General features: G+C 46.1%; 2 protein-coding genes across 7 annotated transcripts in view; one reads left to right on the forward strand and one right to left on the reverse strand.

Moving 5' to 3' along the window:
- CUNH2orf76 (chromosome unknown C2orf76 homolog) overlaps positions 1 to 9,690 on the reverse strand; it is a 240,316-nt gene extending 230,626 nt beyond the window's left edge. For 5 of the 6 annotated variants that reach the window (XM_032412020.1, XM_032412002.1, XM_032412010.1 and 2 more), the window contains exon 1: positions 9,428 to 9,690. In XM_032412020.1, coding sequence (XP_032267911.1) covers positions 9,428 to 9,688 — 261 coding nt within the window. In that variant the 5' untranslated portion in view covers positions 9,689 to 9,690. Of the gene's footprint in view, positions 1 to 9,239; positions 9,360 to 9,427 lie in introns of those variants that run through there. The other variant, XM_032412027.1, reaches the window with a different exon arrangement.
- DBI (diazepam binding inhibitor, acyl-CoA binding protein) lies at positions 9,516 to 15,162 on the forward strand. The gene is made up of 4 exons (XM_032412051.1): positions 9,516 to 9,695; positions 10,752 to 10,869; positions 13,149 to 13,211; positions 14,856 to 15,162. Exons 1-4 carry the CDS (start codon positions 9,687 to 9,689, stop codon positions 14,927 to 14,929), a joined length of 264 nt encoding a protein of 87 aa, XP_032267942.1. The 5' UTR covers positions 9,516 to 9,686; the 3' UTR covers positions 14,930 to 15,162.
- Positions 15,163 to 19,347: the final 4,185 nt, after the last annotated feature.

The raw sequence follows: 19,347 nt of genomic DNA on the forward strand, positions 1-19,347 counted from the left end.
AGACCTCCAATTAGAAAAGGTGGTATGAAATCTGTCTCCTGTTTTAGCTACAGTGATCAGTACCACCACCTTGCAGTGCAGGGCATTCGGGTCAGGATCACTCACCAGCCAGGCTTGTTATGGGTGACAGAACCCTTCTAGACTACAGACCTATATGCCTTATGAATACAGATATAAATATCCTTAAAATATTAGCAAACAAAATTCAGCAATATATACAAAGAATTATAAGTCATGACCAAGTGGGGTTTCTTCCAAGGAAGCAAAGCTAGTTCAATAATTGAAAAGTAATCAATGTAATCTGCCATATTAGAAGGCCAAAGAAGAAAAATCACATAATCACATCAATCAAGACAAAAAAAAGCATATGACAAATTCCTACATCCAGTTATGATAAGAACTCCCAGAAAAATAGGAATAGAGGGGGACTATCTCAACTTGATAAAGCACATCTACAAAAAAAATCCACAGCTACCAATATATTTAATGGTGAAAGACTAAATGCCTTCCCCTTAAGATGAGAAACAAGACAAAGATATCTACTCTCATCACTTCTTTTCCTCTCTCATCACTCTTATTCCACACAATCCTGGAAGTTCTAGCCAGTGCAATAAGACAAAGGAAAAGGAAAATAGGAAAGGAATTTATTTCCAAAAGAGGAAATAAAAGACACATAAATCAGAAATAAAACTGTACCTATTTGCAGATGACATGATTATCTATAGAGAAAATCCAAAGGAATCTACAAGAAAAAAAGCTTTTAGAATGAGTTCAGCAAAGTAACAGATACAAACATATAAAAACCAATTGTATTTCTATATACTAGCAATGAACACATGCACACAATTAAAAATACTATATCATTTGCAATCACTCAAAAACAAGCATAAATCTAACAAAACACATACAGGACTTATATGCTAAAAAGTACAAACTGATGATCAAATACATTAAAGAAGATCAAAATAAAAGTTAAAACATATGGAGTTCATATATTAGAAGACCTGAGAGTAAATAAATCAATTCTCCCCACACTGATATACAAATTTAATGCAATTCCTATCAAAATCACAAAAAGATTTTTTTGTAGACATAGACATTATTACAAAATTTATATGGAAAAATAAAGGAACTAGAATAGCTAGAACAATTCTGAAAAAGAGGAATAAAGTTGGAGGAATCTGTTTACCCAATTTCAAGATTTATTACGTAGCTATAGTAATCAGGTCTGTGTGGTATTAATGGAGGAATAGATGCATATATCAACAGAACAGAGAGAAAACCCAATAAAAGACCACATAAATATGCCCAACAGATTACTGATAAAGGTAAAAAGCAGTTCAATAGAGGAAAGATATTTTTTCAACAAGGTGCTGAAGCAATTAGACATCAGGAGGAAAAAAAAAAAAAAAGAAAAGAACCTCAAGTGTGGGGTGGGGATGAGTTAAGGGGTGCACTTGCTGTGATGAGCACTGGGTGTTGTATGTAAGTGATGAATCACTAAATTCTACATCTGAAACTAATACCACACTGTGTGTTATTGGAACTTAAAACCTTGAAAAAAAAAAGGAACCTCAACCCAAATCTTATACCATATACAAAAATTACGTTATTTGTATTATTTGCATTTACTAAATGCAAAACTATAAAACTTTTTTAAAAATAGGAGAAAATCTTCAGGATATAGAACTAGGTAAAGAGTTATTAGATGCCAGATCCAATCCATAAAAGGAAAAAATGGGTAAGCTGGATTTCAGTCAAAATTAAAAACTTATGCTCTATGAAAGACTCTGTGAAAGGATGAAAAGAGGGCGCCTGGGTGGCTCAGTTGGTTAAGCGACTGCCTTCGGCTCAGGTCATGATCCTGGAGTCCCTGGATCGAGTCCCGCATCGGGCTCCCTGCTCGGCAGGGAGCCTGCTTCTCCCTCTGACCCTCCCCCCTCTCATGTGCTCTCTCTCTCATTCTCTGTCTCAAATAAAAAAAAAAAAAAAAAAAAAGAAAGGATGAAAAGACAAGCTAAAAACAGTGAGAAAATATTCGCCAACAAAGGTCTAGTACCCAGAATACATAAAGAACTCTCAAAACTCAACATTGAAGAAATACAATTAAAACATGTACAAAGACACAAAGAGACATTTCACAGAAGAGATATACAGATGGCAAATAAGCACCATGAAAAGATGTTCAACATCATTAGCCATTAGGAAATGCAAATTAAAATCACAATGAGGGGCGCCTGGGTGGCTCAGTCGTTAAGCCTCTGCCTTAGGCTCAGGTCATGATCCCAGGGTCCTGGGATGGAGCCCCACATCGGGCTCCCTGCTCCGCGGGAAGCCTGCTTCTCCCTCTCCCACTCCCCCTGCTTGTGTTCCCTCTCTCACGTTCTCTCTCTGTTGAATAAATAAAATAAAATCTTTAAAAAAAAACCAAAAAATAAAAAAAAATAAAGACACACAGAATGAAAGTGAAGGAATAGAAAAAGATATTCCATGCAAATGGAAATGAAAAGAAAGCTGGAGTAGCAATACACATATCAGACAAAAGAATTTAAAACAAAGACTGTAACAAAAGACAAAGAGGAATATTACACATAATGATGAAGGGGTCAATCCAACAGGAGGATATAACACTCATAAGTATTTATGCACCCAACATAGGAGCCGCTAAATATATAAAGCAAATATTAACAGACATAAAGGGAGAAATCGACAATAATACCGAATAGTAGGAGACTTTAATACCCCACTTACATTAATGAATATATCATCCAGAGGAAAAAAACCAATAAGGAAACACTGGCCTTAAACAACACATTAGGCCAGATGGACTAAATAGATATATATATAACATTTCATCCAAAGGCAGAATATACATTCTCTTCAAGTGCATAGGAAACATTCTCTAGGATAGATCACATGTTGGCCCAAAAAACAAGTCTCCATAAATTCAAGAAGACTAAAATCATATCAAGAATCTTTTCTGACCACGACAGTATGAAACTAGAAATCAATCACAAAAAGAAAACTGGAAAAAACACAAACACATGGAGACTAAATAACCAATGGGTCAAACAAAGAAATCAAAAAGAAATTTAAAAAAATACCTGAAACACATGAAAATGGAAACATAACCTTCCAAAATCTATGAGATGCAGCAAAGGCAGTTCTAAAAGGGAACTTCATAGCAATGCAGGCCTATCTCAAGAAACAAGAAAAATCCCAAATAAACGGTCTAATTTTCAACCTAAAGGAATGAGAAAAAGAACAAAGCCCAAATTTAGTAGGACATAATAAAGATCAGAGCAGAAATAAATAAATAGCAACAAAAAAAAAATAGAAAAGATCAACAAAACTAAAAATCTGGTTCTTTGAAAAGACAAACAAGATCAAACTTTTAGCTAGACCAACTCAACAAAAAAAAAACAGAGAGGATCCAAATAAACTCAGAAATGAAAGAGAACTTACAACTGACACCACAGAAATACAAAGGATCAAAGAGAGTACTTTGAACAATTATATGCCAACGAATTGGAAAACCTAGAAGAAATGGATAAATTCCTAGAAACACACAACCTTCCAAGACTGAATCACGAAGCAATATAAAACATGAATAGACTGATTACAAGTAATGAAACTGAACCAGTAATTTTAAAACTCCCAAAAAACAGAAGTCTAGGGACAGATGGCTTCAGAGATGAATTCTACCAAACATTTAAAGAAGAGTTAGTACCCATCCTTCTCAAATTATTCTAAAAAACTGAAAAGAACGGAATATTTCCAAAATCATTTTACAAAGCCAGCATCACCCTGATACCAAAACCAGACAGATACCACCAAAAAAGAAAATTACAGGCCAACATCCCTGATGAATACACATGCAAAAATCTCAAACAAAATATTAACAAACCCAATTCAACAATACATTAAAAGACCGTACACCACAATCAAGTGGGATTTATTCCAGGCATGCCAGTATAGTTTAACATCCACAAATCAATCGAGGTGATACACCAAATTAACAAATTGAAGGATAAAATCATGGTCATCTTGATGGATGTAGAAAAAGCACTTAACAAAATTCAACATCTATTTATAGCAAAAACTCTCAATGAAGAGGGTAGACATAATAAAGACCCTATATAACAAACCCACAGCTAACATCAGACTCAATAATGAAAAGCTTTTCCCCCATTAAACAATTTATCACAACACTACATCTACTGTAATCAAAGTGATGCTGTTTACAGACATTATCATATGAATATTTTTAATGAGAACTGCTATAAAAACAAGCATTTACTTGACTTTTTTTCCAATTGCTTGCACATCATAATGGCCAAATTTATGTAACCAGTAATAAAGTTGCAAAAGCTCTAACTTTTTAAATCACATAGATTTCCTTATCAAAGGATAACACAAGGGCTCCTTGATAATGGAAATGTTCTGTATCTTAAATATTTCATTGTTAATGTACTGATTATGGTATGTATTATAGTTTTGCACGATGTTACCACTGGGAGAAATGTGTAAAGGGTGTAAGGGATCTGCATGTTACTTAACAACTCCATGTGAACCTACAATTGCCTCAAAATAAAAATTAGGGTTTTTGTTTGTTTGTTTTAGTGCATCATCTCAAAAATAAAGTTTTTTAAAATGGCATTGTCTCTAAAGGTATTATCAGCCAAAACACCTATCATCAGATTTTAATATTTCTAATTTTCTTGTTGATGGGCAATAAAAAAGCTCACTAGAAAATTCACCTAACAACCTAGTTCTAAAGCATTTATCAAGGGTCTGTCATGTGCAACTAGGAGCTAGGGAAACAGGCAAAATGAAAGCAGATTTAGAAGAGTTTATACTTCCAATGAGATTGAATAAGAACTACGGTACTGAACTCAAGCTATCTTCCTAAGGTGCTTCATTACTCCTGTCCATAATCCTAAGTATTTCCAAACAGGATACAGGAGTTTTGTCTCAGCAGTGTTTATCTTTACTTATGTTTAAGTTAAGTCTTCAGAAAGTCCTCTCTCGGGGCGCCTGGGTGGCCCAGTCGGGGAAACGTCTATCTTCGGCTCAGGTCATGACCTCAGGGTCCTGGGATCGAGCCCAGCATTGGGCTCCTTGCTCAGCAGGGAGCCTGCTTCTCCCTGTCCCTCTGCCTGCCGCTCCTCCTGCTTGTGCTCTCTGTCAAATACATAAAATCTTAAAAAAAAAATTAAAAAAAAAAAAAGAAAGTCTTCTCTCCTTCTTTACTCCCAGCCAGTGTAGGACACTTCCCCACAACCCCCTGCTCCCAAGCCCTGGTATCCAAGTCTCACCTCAGCCCAAACCACCACCCTGCCATGTTAGCTGGAAACAGGACTCAGGAAAGGAGCAAATCGTACACATACAGGTCACACACACACTTCTCTCACATCCAGCTTGCTGCAATTCCTCTGAATATAAATACCCAAAGGAACAAGAGAATGGCAGGCGGGAGGGGTTGGTTAAGACTTGCAGCTGCCCAGCCTCTAGAAGAGGAGTTATGCCATCAGAAAAGTTAAAGAGACAGAGGAATCGAAAAGGGGGGCGGGGGGGGGGGGGGGGGACATGCTACATTCTTATCCCATCTCAGCTCTTACCCCCCTCCGCCTTCACAAACACCCCCAACTCTGCCCACCTACTATCCCAGAAGCATTTGCCAAGAGCTTCCTTCCCTTTAAAACACACTAATCTCTCACCTTTGCTTGAGCCATGCCTCAAGAATCACATTACAAGAAGTGAAAATAAATACCAAAGGGATATAATTCATCATTTGTGAGTACTCTAGCCCCTGCCTTCTAGTAAAGCTTTACTGCAACTGTAGTCCATTTTTTTTAATGATTAGGTTGCTTTTAGAAATTAGAGGTTTAGTTTAATCAAGAAACCTAGTATTAGGACGCCTGGGTGGCTCAGTCATTAGGCGTCTGCCTTCGGCTCGGCTCGGCTCGGCTCATGATCCCAGGGCCCTGGGATCGGGCTCCCTGCTCCATGGGGGGGCCTTCTTCTCCCTCTCCCACTCCCCCTACTTGTGTTCCCTCTCTTGCTGTGTCTCTATCAAATAAATAAATAAAATATAAAAAAAAAAGAAACCTAATATTAAAAAACTCTGGAAAACAGTATGGAGGTTCCTCAAGAAGTTGAAAATAGAGCTATCATACGACCCAGCAATTGCATTACTGGGTATTTACCCCAAAAATACAAACGTAGTGATCCGAAGGGGTACGTGCACTCCAATGTTTATAGCAGCAATGTCCACAATAGCCAAACTATGGAAAGAGCCAAGATGTCCATCAACAGATGAATGAATAAAGAAGATGTGGTATATATATATATACAATGGAATATTATGCAGCCATCAAAAAAAAAAACCCCAAATCTTGCCATTTGCAAAGACGTGGATGGAACTGGAGGGTATTATGCTAAGTGAAATAAGTCAATCAGAGAACGACATGTATCAAATGATCTCACTGATATGAGGAATTCTTAATCTCAGGAAACAAACTGGGGGTTGCTGGAGTGGTCGGGGGTGGGAGGGATGGGGAGGCTGGGTGATAGACATTGGGGAGGGTATGTGCTATGGTGAGCGCTGTGAATTGTGTAAGACAGTTGAATCACAGACCTGTACCTCTGAAACAAAAAATACATTGTATGTTAAAAAAAAAAAGATAGTAGGAAAGGAAAAATGAAGGGGGGGAATCAGAGGGGGAGATGAACCATGAGATACTATGGACTCTGAGAAACAAACTGAGGGTTCTGGGGGGAGGTGGGGGGATGGTTAGCCTGGTGATGGGTATTAAAGAGGGCACGTATTGAATGGAGCACTGGGTGTTATACGCAAATAATGAATCATGGAACACTACATCAAAAAATAAATAAATAAATAGGGAAAAAAGAAAACTACTATTCACACCCACTGAGCAAGAACCGCTTTCACCTGTTAATGTATCTTGCCCGTCTGGCTTTACACTGAGACCCAGCAAGTGTAGCCTGTGAATAGTCAAAATTGGCACCCCCAAGCATGTGAGGGCAGGTTGCAGCAATGACAAGAGCCTCTCTACTAAATGGGAGGGTCAATTAGACTGATTAGGTGGCTCATCAGGTTCCCCATCTTCCCTTAATATTTGTTTTGTGTTCTGTTTCCAGCTAGGAGTGATACAAAGAGATTACATGGTCCTTGCACCAGAATTCATCTACTTTACCATAGCCTATAGCTGCATTCAGTTCCAAAAACTTAGTTTCCAAGTTCATGGCTAATCAAAGTGAATACATTTCATAGAGAGCAAAGGACTCTGTTCATCACCTGCCATTTGCTCAGTGCCTAAGAAGTTCCTGGCACTTGGAGATAGAGCACTGACCAATACAAGGTGATCCCTATTTTCCCCGGCTTATGTAGGGGAGAGAAATCAGACAGAAGAATAAGTAAAAGTGATTGTAAATAAAATTATTACGAAGTGTGCTAGTTGTTAGCAAGGATATAAACACAGCTGAGGAACCTGCATTTTCTGGGGATATGAAGAACTATTTCCTTTCCAATGCTATCGAAATATAGAATTAAAAATCCAGTTTCATAAAAATTCATACAATTTATTGATCCCCAAATTTACTCTAAAATTTACTTCACAAAATTAAATCTCAGATGCTGGCTTGTTAGCTCTTTATTTTAAAAAACAAATGCCATTCCAATTGCCTAGAATAGAAACAGTAAATGGAGGACTTAAGGCAACATATCAGTAGGTGGAAATCACACAAAATGGGTCCCTGAGGAATGAGGGAAGGAAGAAGGACACAGGCCAAAGAGCATGCCTTCAGCTATTTCAAAACTTGGCCTAGGGTGGGCCCTGTAGCAAGGAAAACCCCTTAGCACCCTGCTCCCTGAGTCCCACAATCCTTACTAGTTATATACTTCACTTGCATTAGGCAACTTTTGTGGACTCACTTGGGCACAGAACTACCATGTGGAAAATTGGGTTTTTTTGTTTGTTTTTTAGGAAAGTGGAGTATATACCAAATAAGAAAGCAACAAATCAACCTCACTTAAACTGGTGATTGCCAAGTTAAAACACTAGCCTTGCTTTCCACAGTGTCCAGACAAAATTCAATCACATCAACCAATCTTTGAGGAATACAAAGTTACATTGTCAGTTACCTAATTGTGCTATTGTGCTAAACACAATAACCTAGTGTTAAAACCTAATGACTTTAAGATACATTTGACTATAAATCTGACCCACACAGACAATAATCTGAATTTCCATCAAGGAATCTGTAAGCACTAAATGATGGAACAAAAATGAATCCAGGCTTCATGTGTGCCGGGGGGGGGGGGGGGGGGGCAGGGAACAGCTCTGAACTGTCACTTTGGTAGGGCGGGAACCTCTATTTCTTAAGATTCAAATGTAATCTCCCCAAATTTAACTACAATCTTTTTGTTAATTTGTTTGGCTTTGCTTTCTCTACCAAAATTATTCATAGACTTAAGCCTCTAGACTTGTTCCCTGCTACTGCATCTCCACTTCTTCCCAAACATTTTATAAAGGCTGGCCTACCACTAGTTAGAAGTTACATCTGAAAGCTTTCACCTGGCCTTTCTTTCTAAACACCTGTGGCTGTAAATGGGGGGGCTGGAGTGTGTGTGTGAGGATTTCTAGTCTAGTCCTCTTGACACAAATTAGGAATTGGAGAGGAATGATCTTTGTAAATGATCTCCAGTGAATTTTCCATCAATTCCCTCCCTTCACCCAGCTTTGTAACCACCAGAAAATTCTCATCAACTTCAAATTCCGCCAGCCACCTGTGCTGCTCTTTTCTGTTCCCATGGAGAGGATCAGCCTCTACAACAACTTCGCAAAGATGTGCCTCCCCTCAGTCTCATCATCCTCTGCTTAAAATCTTCTGGCTTCCCATCTCAAAATAAAAGTCCAAATTCCTATAGCTCTTATAAAGGACAAGCTCTGCATCATCTAGCCAGTCTGACACCTCTTTAACTCCCCAGCCTCATCTTTCTACTCTTTCCCTCCACTCTTTGCTCACACCTTTACACTTATTTTCTGCCTGGAATGCTCCTTCCTCTCCTTAAAAGGCTTTCTCAAATGTTACCTTCCCCTACCCTACCTTCCATGTAAAACTGTAAACTTCCAACTCCCTAAGCCCCTAACAAACTGCTCTAGTCCCCCGTGAGGGGCGGAGCCCATTCGTCCTCCCCAGGCCTGAGAGATTACTTGTACAGAGGCGCATCTTCCGGGCTCCTCACTCCAGACACAAGACTGAATGAAGAAGTCTCTGCTCTTTGGCCACCGCCCCCTCTCCTCTGCCCCCGCGGTCCACTCCCCACAGCAGCCGAACCCTGACCCCGACTCGGACCTGCGAGCCCTCTCCAGCAAGCACGCCCGACCTCCGCGGGCCCCACCTGTTCCCGGCGTCCTCTTCGGCTCCTCACTGCGCTTGTGCGAGCAAACCCACGTGGGTTCGGGCGGGGTTTGGCGGCGCTGCGGCGGCTGGACACGCCCCCCCAGCGTAGAGCTGGCTTCTGATTGGCTGCTTCTTGCCTGCCTGGCGGGGTTGGAGTCGTCTGCGGCTGCACCTCTAAAGGCGCTGCCAGTCGAGTCGTGTGTTTCCTGCTCTTCGCCGCCTCCGCGGGTTCTCCGGATCTTCGCAACCCCACCAGCATGTCTCAGGTATAAAGCGTGCCTAGCCTGGCTGCGAAGGTGCGGCGAGGCTGCAGGCTAGGGGGAGGGGTGTATCTCCCAGGAAGAACTCCGCAGGGTCTTTCCCTTCCACGCCCCGCTGTGCCTCCTGGACCCGTGCCCCGCTCTGACTCTTTGCAGGGAGCCTCGTGAGCGGAACTTGCAGGGTTTGGACACTGCTACCCACCCGCAACCGCTAGAAAGTTGCCCATGGGGTGGACTTCGCGATGAAGCAGGAACAGGGGTCGGAGGCGAGGGTCCTAGGTAGAAAGATGGCAGGTAGAGGGTTCCGTGGATTGAAGGAGCAAAGAGACCGAGTTCACCATCCGGAAGGTCAGGGCAGGAGTAGGGACGCCATGCAGAATGGGGAAGCAAGGAAGCCGTGGCTGACAACTTAGAGGTCAGGGGACATAGGGGGTTAGTGTCCGACGTGCGGGAAGGGGAGGGCTTGGGGAGAGGTGGCCCAGAAGCCTTTTTCCTCCTTCGAATGTAGTCGCCTTTCGGAGACTGAGCTGTGTGGGCTGACCTCTGACTCATCTCACCTCTCTCCAATCAGAACACTGAAACAGAGGTCAGCGCTGGACGCCCAGCCCCAGGGGGCGGGGGTCCAACGGGCTCCGGTCGCTGACACCTCCGTACTGAAACCCCGTCCCCTTCTCAACTGTTTGAAACACGCTGTGCTAGCCCTATCCGCAAGTCAGGGCTTTACTGAGACCCCAGCCTGACCCAGGGGTGGTCAGGCAGTTGAGCACGCCTTTTCAGTGAAGTATATGCCTACTGCAGGCACTCCTAGCCTGCTTCCTTCACCATTGTGTTTCCAGCACCTGGTACCTGGTATGGTAAGAGCATCCAGTACATAGTTATCCATCGAACGAGTGAACCCCTGTGCTTCCCCTCCTTGTTTTGCTGAATCTTTCTGGCTGCCCTGTTGGGGAGCTGAGAACACACACTGCTTTTCCTCACAGGCATCGCAGGAGTGCTGCCTTTCCACCCTGTCTCTCCCCATTACTGAGCTCTATTTAGGCCTTTTCTCTCCCTCATGTTTAGGCTGAGTTTGACAAAGCTGCTGAGGATGTTAAGCACCTCAAGACCAAACCAGCAGATGATGAGATGTTGTTCATCTACAGCCACTACAAACAAGCAACTGTGGGTGACATAAACACAGGTATGGGGTGCCTGGGTGGCTCAGTTGGTTAAGCATCTGCCTTGAGCTCAGGTCATGATCCCAGGGTCCTGGGATCAAGTCCCGTGTCAGGCTCCCTGCTCATCGGTGAGCCTGCTTCTCCCTCTCCCTCTGACATTACCCTCGCTTGTGTTCTCTGGCTCTCTCTAGCTGTCAAATAAATAAATAAAATCTTTAATTAAAAAAAAAAAACATAGGTATGCTGAGATGAGCTTGGGAAGGCCCTCTACTCATCAAGGCAGACTCAGCAGCCTTGACGGGTGCTGGAACTCTTAATCTATGGGAACTGCACACTCAAAACCACCCAAAGCCCTACTCTTCAGGTGGAACATGGTAATGGCTCATGGCGTCCCCCCCGCCCCGCCCCCATGCCAAGATCATGCTCCTGAATGGGGCTCATGGACCCTGTACTGTTCTTGGTGGCTTGGGTAGCAGAATTCAAATCCTAGTTTTTGGAAGGACTGTACTGGTTACCACCAGCATTTTCCATCTACTTTGGAGGAAGCAGAGACCCCAGCCTGGAAGAGACTTAGTCCAAGCTCTGAGCTCAGTAGTAGCTTTGTTGAATCCTAGTACTTCCACCGCAGACAGGCAGAATCAAAGTCAGAGCACTCGGCAGCCGGGCCAAGCCTGATAGCCGGAGCAGAGAAGCCGGCTTCCTGAGGCCGGTCAGAAGCATTTTTGCTGACAGTGGTTCCCGCTGACCGTTTCTTCCCCATTGAAAAAAATCTTAGTACAGATTTTGAGGTGGTAGTTTAGACTACCATACTCTGAATACAGTCTTTCCTGCTTTGGACAGTTTTCATTCTGCCCCTAAGTCCCTGCAACTCAGGTGTGTACTGAGGCAACAGCACAGTGCAGTCTCTGCAGGGACTCGGAGTGCAGTGGCCATGGCAGCATAGAAGAAGGTCACCCCCTCCTCTGTTCAGGAGGGAAAGCATGGCCAATTTCACCGTGCTTGGGGTGGGCGGTAGAGCAGGTGGGTGGCTGCCAGCCATTGGGAAGCAGGAAATAGTGCCCAGAGCAGTGCCAAATCAAAGTTCCCAGGAAGGGCTTAGCTGAGAGAGGTCTTGGGGCAAAGGTGAGTTCTGCGCTGGGTTTATAAACTTTATATCCTCCCAGGAAGGGAAAGGAGAGATGAAGCGGGGCTGGCCAGAGGAGCTGAGATCCTTTTCTGCCAAACAGGATTTTCCCAGACCCTGGCCTCTGCCCTGCTTTTACATGAGTATGTAGACTGGCTTGGAAATCTGTCGCTTCCTCATTGAGGAGGCGTCAGCTCATCCTAGGGCTCCATTGTCCAATAGATTGTCACTACTAGCCCCATTCAGTTTTAAGTTGAAAATAGGTAAAATCCAGAGCTCAGTCCTCAGTGGCACAAGCCACATATCAAGTGCCACAAGTGGCCAGTGGCCCTGAGTTAGTGTAAATGTACATGTCCATCATCACAAAAAGGGCTTTTGGAGTGTGCTCACTCTTCCTGGATGACGACTCTGTAGGCGCCCTCTCCAGCATCCCTGGAAATGCTTCTCTGAAAGCATCTGAGGAGACTTGCAGTTTCTCAGGCACAGCGGTCTGGGCCATGGGCACTGGGATTGCTCCTCTTGCCTTTGTTCTCAGGGTGGCAGTAAAATAGGTCAGCAGGGAAGTAGCCAGTGTGTTTCCCAAGTGCAGCTGATGACAGGTCTGGTGTAAAATCATGGTGTAACTTTAAGAATGCTTTGCCTTTGGAGACAAAACGCCCACAGATTAACAAGAATTAGACTAACAACTTGGTAGAAAAATGGGGCAAGGATATGAACAGACTATTCACAGAAAGAGGAGCCCAGAAAACTGATAGCAATAATAACGTGAAAGAGAGAAATTGGGTGACTGAGAGCAGGGGTGGGAGGGAAACTTTATAGTATTCTCCGTGACAGCATTTCAATTTTAAGCCATATGAATGGATGTAGTACTTGTTTAAAAAAAATTTTTTAAGTATGGTTTTTAAAAGGAGAAATTTTGGAGTTAAAATTTAACTTCTAAGACAAAGTCTGCCTAGTAATGAGAACAGTTTTCTTCCTATTTTCTCTAAATCTTAAGTTTGGATTTCTGTACATCTGGGTTTCTGAAGGCAGAACCCACTGTGCTGGACCCATTTAACTCCCTAACAGAGCTTGGAAGGAACCAGTGAAATGAAAGATGGCTTTCAGGACAAGAGAGTCGATGACGTTCTCCATTAGAAATTGAAGCAGGTCTAATGTCTTTTTCTTTCCTTGTTTCAGAACGGCCTGGGCTGTTGGATCTCAAAGGCAAGGCCAAGTGGGATGCCTGGAATCATCTGAAAGGTAATTGTTCGTAATCAGTTTCCCTAGTCTGTGAAGCCCAGTAATGAAATACTCTTGATTATGGAGTGTAAGGGGTAAGGAGAGTAAACAGAGTGGATGGGGCACATGCCAGAAACCAGCCTGGCCTGGCCAAAATGGAAAAAAACTGGGCCACCTACTTTTTCTCCTAATACCATGTATGCCTTCTCCAAGAGCACCATCTCTGAGCAGTGGTATTGTCAGGAGAGGAGGGCCTGGGGACCAGGTTACTGAAAAACAGACTGTGGCGTGGGGGGGGGGGGGGGGAGGGGGGGGGGGGGGGGAGGGGGGGGGGGGGGTTGTGGTGTGTGAAATAGTTGGCCTGGGCTTTATATGTATTCACAAGAAGGAGTGGTTGCGGGTCGCCTGGGTGGCTCAGTCATTAAGCGTCTGCCTTCGGCTCAGGTCATGATCCCAGGGTCCTGGGATCGAGTCCTGCATTGGGCTCCCTGCTCCGCTTCTCCTTCTCCCTCTGCCGCTCCCCCTGCTTGTGTTCCCTGTCTCACTGTGTCTCTCTCTGTCAAATAAAGAAATAAAATCTTAAAAAAAAGGAGGAGTGGTTTCCTGCCTGCACCTTCCTCTTCCTTGCAAGGCCGGGCAGTGATCCCCTAGCCCAAGCAGCCCTCCCCAGCTCCCTTCCAGCCAGAAAGGCACATAAAGGAAGGGAGTGAGTACTCCCCATGAACAGAGCTACTACACGCTGAACAGCAGTAGCCAAGAAGTACCCCAGCTCCGACTTCATCACGTGTCGCCTGCGGCAGCAAGACCTGCCAATTGGCACTGAAGCTGCCTACCAGCTTTTGTGTTCTCGCTCGCTAGCTTCTGAATAAGCCCTCTGTCTTCCTGCAAATGAAAAGCCCTCGGATTCAAAAAGGGCCAGGATATAATCAATATACTCCTAGGATTTGCAAGTAGCTGGAACAAGAATGCGCGTCTGACTGCCCGTCGTCACTGGCCGTTCGCATACCGGTGTCCAGGCGCTCTGCAGTGTTTCAGAAAGCGCTCCAATTCCCAGCGTCTCTCCCTCACCGCAGAGTCCAGGAAACCGGGGCTCACTGTCCGTGTCCTTTGGACTACGGCACGAGGGCAGAGATGTGCCTCATTCACCTCCACGAGCTAGCTGCCTTTGCTCACAGTTCTCGAAACTTTTCCCACAGCTCCTCTCTGGGGAGAAGAGGGTGCCTGGCTTTGCTTTCTCACTGCCAGCTTTCTCCAGCAGAGAAGAGCCCAGCAGATAGGTCAGAGCCGGCCAGGAAAGTCACTGCAACTCCCCATGTTAGGCTTTCCGACCTGTCTGGAGCATCCAGCCTTGCCCCCGAGGCTCAGGTTGACCACTCACTCACAACAGTGGGGGACTCATGTGGCCAGCAGGCCAATGACGGGCCTCAGGACAGCTGCACGCATGTTAGGGGTTCAGTGCTTTCGGGAGCATCAGCTGCAGGCCCAGCTCCTTAAGTATTTCAAGTTGAATCCTGGACATCTGTGAGGTGCAGGTAAGAGAAACCCCACTTCACAGGGGAGAAACTGAGCCTCCGAGCATGAAACTGGGACTGTATAGGGCTTTTAAGTCTGCTGCTTTTCTACCGTGCTGCCTCTCTGACAAATAATCCTGTTGATTCCTTCCAGGGACTTCCAAGGAAGACGCCATGAAAGCTTACGTCAACAAAGTAGAAGAACTAAAGAAAAAATATGGAATGTAACAGACTGGATTTGGCTGCCAACACTGCATTTCATCTAAACTGATCTAATGCCTTTCTTTTCTAATACTGTGGATGACATGAAATAATGCAAATAGCCTGTTAGCCTAGGTCCTGAAGACCGCACAGGGCATGGCTCCAACAGAGTAGGGCCTGCCATGGTTACTGACCTGCGCTGAGTAGTTTTTATCCGTAGATCTATTAAAAGCACATTTGTTACTTTAAGTCTTCAGTAATCTGGGTTCTTGAAATAGTTTACTCCATTCCGATCGCTCCTCCTCACACCCTTTTTCTAAAGATTTCATCTGGAAGTGTTTGAGCTCACCCTCCTCTACTCTGGTGGGGTGCGAGGCAGGTGACACACCTCTGGTGGGGAGGGAAAGGGTTACAGAAATAGCCTGTCCTACCTCCTTCTTCCTCCCCCTTCCAGCCACACTGACCGGGTGGGCTGGCTGAGACCTCAGGCCGCAGGGACTGCCAACCCTCTGCTGGGGACATTGCTGGCCTCAAGCTCCAAGTAAAGCAGGGTTGACAAGTATTTGAGGTTTGTCTGAAGTCCCTCCCGTCCATAGTTCCAGAGCAAAGGAGCAAGGCTAGAAGCCCCAGTCAGGAATGAACTGTGCATCTGCCACGGGGTATTCCCAGAGTTCCAGGCCCGTGGGCAGCTGGGCAGGCAAAACTGAGTGGGGAAGTGGGTGTTCAGCAGGAAGAAGGGAGATCAGGACCCAGGAGGCCAGGGGTTAAGGTTACAGAGAAGAAAGGCTGGAGCTTGACCCTGGGGGTTATAGGTTGTCGAAAAGTAAGAAAAAGACAGCCGACAGGCCCTCCTTGCCAGATGCTCTACCCGACTCACTCCCACAGTCTTGCGAGGAAGGTCGTGGTTTTCCCATTGTGCAGGCGAGGATGCTGAGGCTGAAAGGGGTCAAGGGAGAAGCTCCTTGAGGCCAGACAGCTGTCCGTTCCCTCCGAAGCCTCTGCCCTGGTCTTAGACCTAGTTCAGCCCGCAGTACAGGGAGGAATCAGATTTGCAGTGACTTGCCCAAGGCCACTCGGCTGGCGAATAAGAGCCAGCATTCACACGCTCATCTCCCTGGCTCAGATGCCTGCACCACACAAGGTAGCCTCCCAGGTGTGCCCTGTGCTGGAACGGGAGAAACCGGAACAGCAGGAAGGGCCTGGCGTACAGCATACCTTCAGTGGAAAGTGGCACCAGATAGAAGTCTTGATAATGAAGCTGAAAATCACAGAATTTATCAACAAAGGGCTAGGCAGCTGCTGGAAAGTAGACGTGGTCAGAGGCATTCAGATTGTGGACCTGACGGCATCTGTGGGTTCTGAGAATGGTGATTGTCCCGTGCTAGCCCAGCCTGCACATGGAAAACGAGCCCCAGAAGCTCAGGTATAGATGGGGGGCGGGGGAGTGTTCCCAGTGGGGCCAACATTCAAAACCTAGACGTGCGCCCTGAGTGAAGTGACTTCTTGAGCAGCCATGTCATTTATACGGGAGTTAGCCTTCCCTGGGCGCTAATGTGACTGAGGGCCTATGAGTCAGGAGGCCCTCCGTTCTCTCTGTTCTGCTCTCCCCCCTCCCCAGCTCCACGGCACCCAGCCTGCCAAGGCCACGGAACTCCCAGGCATCCCTGAGCCCGAGGTGGGGGCAGAGCCACTCAACTATACCCATACCTGCATTCTCTCCTTGGATCAGTTTTTGGCTGCTTCAGGGGTAAACCAAAGGAAAAACCACCTTCAATGAGTCCAGGGCATGGTTCTTGTCCAGACAGACCTGGCTCTGGGGTCAGGCCTACCTCACTTAACCTGGAGGGTGGTGGTCAGTGTGAAATGTAATTGTGTGAGGACCTCCTGCCTAGCGGGGGTGCCCGGTGTGTGACCCCCCTTCATCAGGAATTTTTCTCCCGCCGGTTTTCTACCAACTCTTGTCCCTGGCAACATCCCTTGCAATGGCTGTCAGAGTCAAGGACCTAGCCCAGAAGCAGATGGTCACCCCCTGTGGCGACACTGGCAGGGGCGCAGGCAGAGGAACCTGCCTGGTACTCGAGCTCGTGAAAGGAAGCCGTAGCAAGGCGGATGTGTGCTCGGGCGCCGTATTGCCGCCCGGCTGCCGGCCAGCGTCACGGAACGGGCCTCGGCCTAGGGAAGCCCTGACAAAGAGGGGGCAGCCTGGCCATCTGCAGTTACGTGGGCTAGGACTGTGTTAGGACTACGCCATGGTTCTTCTCCCCCGGACGCAGATGGGAGAGAACCACCACGGGAGCGGAAAGGCCCACCTGCCCACAACTGGCGTGGCCTCCAGTTACCGGCTGTCGTTAGCTGAGAACCTGCAGGGTGAGCCTCCCGCTCAGGTTCATTACTTCGGTTGGTGAATTTAATCCCGCGGTGCTTTGAAGTCGGTACTACACCTCAATGCTCTGTGATGGGAATGACTGGACCCATTATTCAGATGAAGGGATCCAAACCCAGGGCTCTCTGCCCAGGAAGGGCCTGCTTGTCCCCTTCTGTCACATTCTCTCTCGTGACCACCGGCTGCCACTCAGCTTTGCAGTGCCCCTGTCCGATGACAGGGGTGACCCTTGCCCCACTGGGCTAGGAGGAGGTGCTGTGAAGTCCCCCGCCTACTGTGCAGGTCTTCCTGAGGGGCAGCTCAGGGAAGCAGATCACATCTCCCAGGCTGGAGCGGGGACCCCCAATGGGCCATACTTTTTTCTTTTTCTTTTTTTTTTTTAAGCCATACTTTTTTAAGCATCTCAGGTGATTCTGAGACTCTGCCAGGTTTGGAAGCACACCCGCGCCGCCCCCCCCAACACACACACGCACTATAAAGTAGTGGAACTGGTTTCTCCAAAAGTAACAAGCCGTGGTGTTCTTTTTTTTTTAAGATTTTATTTATTTGCCAGAGAGAGAGAGAGCACAAGCATGGGGAGCGGCAGGCAGAGGGAGAAGCAGGTTCCCTGCCAAGCAAGGAGCCCGATGCAGGGCTCGATCCGAGGACCATGGGATCATGACCTGAGCCGAAGGCAGACGCCTAACCGCCTGACCCTCCAGGCGCCCCACAAGCTGTGGTGTTCTGGGAACACGGCACCAGTGGCTTCAGGGGCCATGCCTGTTCCGATGGCTCCTGCGGAAATGCACGTACAGCCCCAGGCTGGTTCACAGGCTGTCGTTCGGGAACAAATGAGATCGGCAGTGCGGAGCAGGGCAGGGCACCAGTCTTCACCCTCCCCCCTGTGAGGCAACCACAGCACCCCTGTGGCCCTTCTTACCTCCAATCTGCCTTTGGTGACAGACTTACCTGTGAATCCCAGTGCGGTGTCTCGGGTGCTGGATCATGGGTCTTCTTGGAGCCACATTTTCTTCATCTAGAAAATGGGCTGACAAAATGGGTAAGGAGCCTCACATAATGCCTGGCAAACACAGCTTCCTAGCAGCCCGGGGGGCCTTCCCTAGTATGCATCCTCACCCTCGAGACTTCCTTCCCCACCATCCAGACAGGTCCTGGCCTGGAGTTACAAAGTACTGCTCCTCACCTTGGCCATGCTCCAAAAGGTGGGAAGTCAACCGTGCAAATAAGTGTGGGTCATCCTAGAATGTTCTCCCCACACAAGAGTAATTCCAAGAGCCAAAAGCCTGGGAACCAGTGCTGTAGATCAGGGGCCAGTAGGGGACCTGGCTCAGCCGCTGCCTGAGTTACATAGACATGAGGCAAGTTAGGTCACCTCTGTTAGCCTCAGTTTCTTCATCAATAAAATGGGGTTGAGCAGAAGGTCATTGTCCAGTGTAGGTAGGAAGGAAAGCCAGAGGAGGGGAAATTGAAGGCCCCAGAAATGGCTGGCTTGATGGGAGCCAGGCTAGGAAGTTGTTGAGAGGGTGGTTTAAGTAGCCAGATGATTACAGGTGTTTCAAATTAAATTACAGTTGTCTGGAGTTGAGGACGGACCAGGAAAAATAATCAGTAGAGGCCGGCTTTAGCAGAGGTGTGCCCTAGGGGCCTGAGTCAAGGCAAGTCAATGCCTCTGGCCTTGGCAGCTCCCAAGTAAGATTTCAGAATGTTTCCTCTCTTAATTATTGGTGTGATTGTACATGATCTCTCTTGCGAAAGAACATGGAATAGCTAAGAAGAGACCACAAAATAAGCAAAGCTCTTTCAGGAACTTAGGATTTAAAGATAATTCAGACACCATCTTTGCCCTGAAAGATCTGTAAACCACAAACCAGAGGGCAACAGAAGTGCCCTGGGGTGCCCTCTCTGCATTCATCCAGAGAATCAATCCCCCCCTGCTTTGCAACACCCCTGCCTTGGCTACAACTCAGCCCTTGGAAGACCAGGAATTGGTCAACCAATAGCTTTTTCTTATGTTTTATGATTTTTCTAAGTAATGAGTGAACTTAATTCTAGACTGTATTTT

This window comes from Phoca vitulina, unplaced genomic scaffold (assembly GCF_004348235.1).
Source record: "Phoca vitulina isolate PV1807 unplaced genomic scaffold, GSC_HSeal_1.0 scaffold1, whole genome shotgun sequence".
Taxonomy (NCBI): domain Eukaryota; kingdom Metazoa; phylum Chordata; class Mammalia; order Carnivora; family Phocidae; genus Phoca; species Phoca vitulina.

Bases quoted from the DNA above. Each gene is read 5' to 3' on its own strand.
- DBI (XM_032412051.1), top strand. The intron at 10,870-13,148 runs GTATGGGGTGCC...TCCTTGTTTCAG, and splicing joins TGTGGGTGACATAAACACAG to AACGGCCTGGGCTGTTGGAT. The intron at 13,212-14,855 runs GTAATTGTTCGT...GATTCCTTCCAG, and splicing joins TGCCTGGAATCATCTGAAAG to GGACTTCCAAGGAAGACGCC.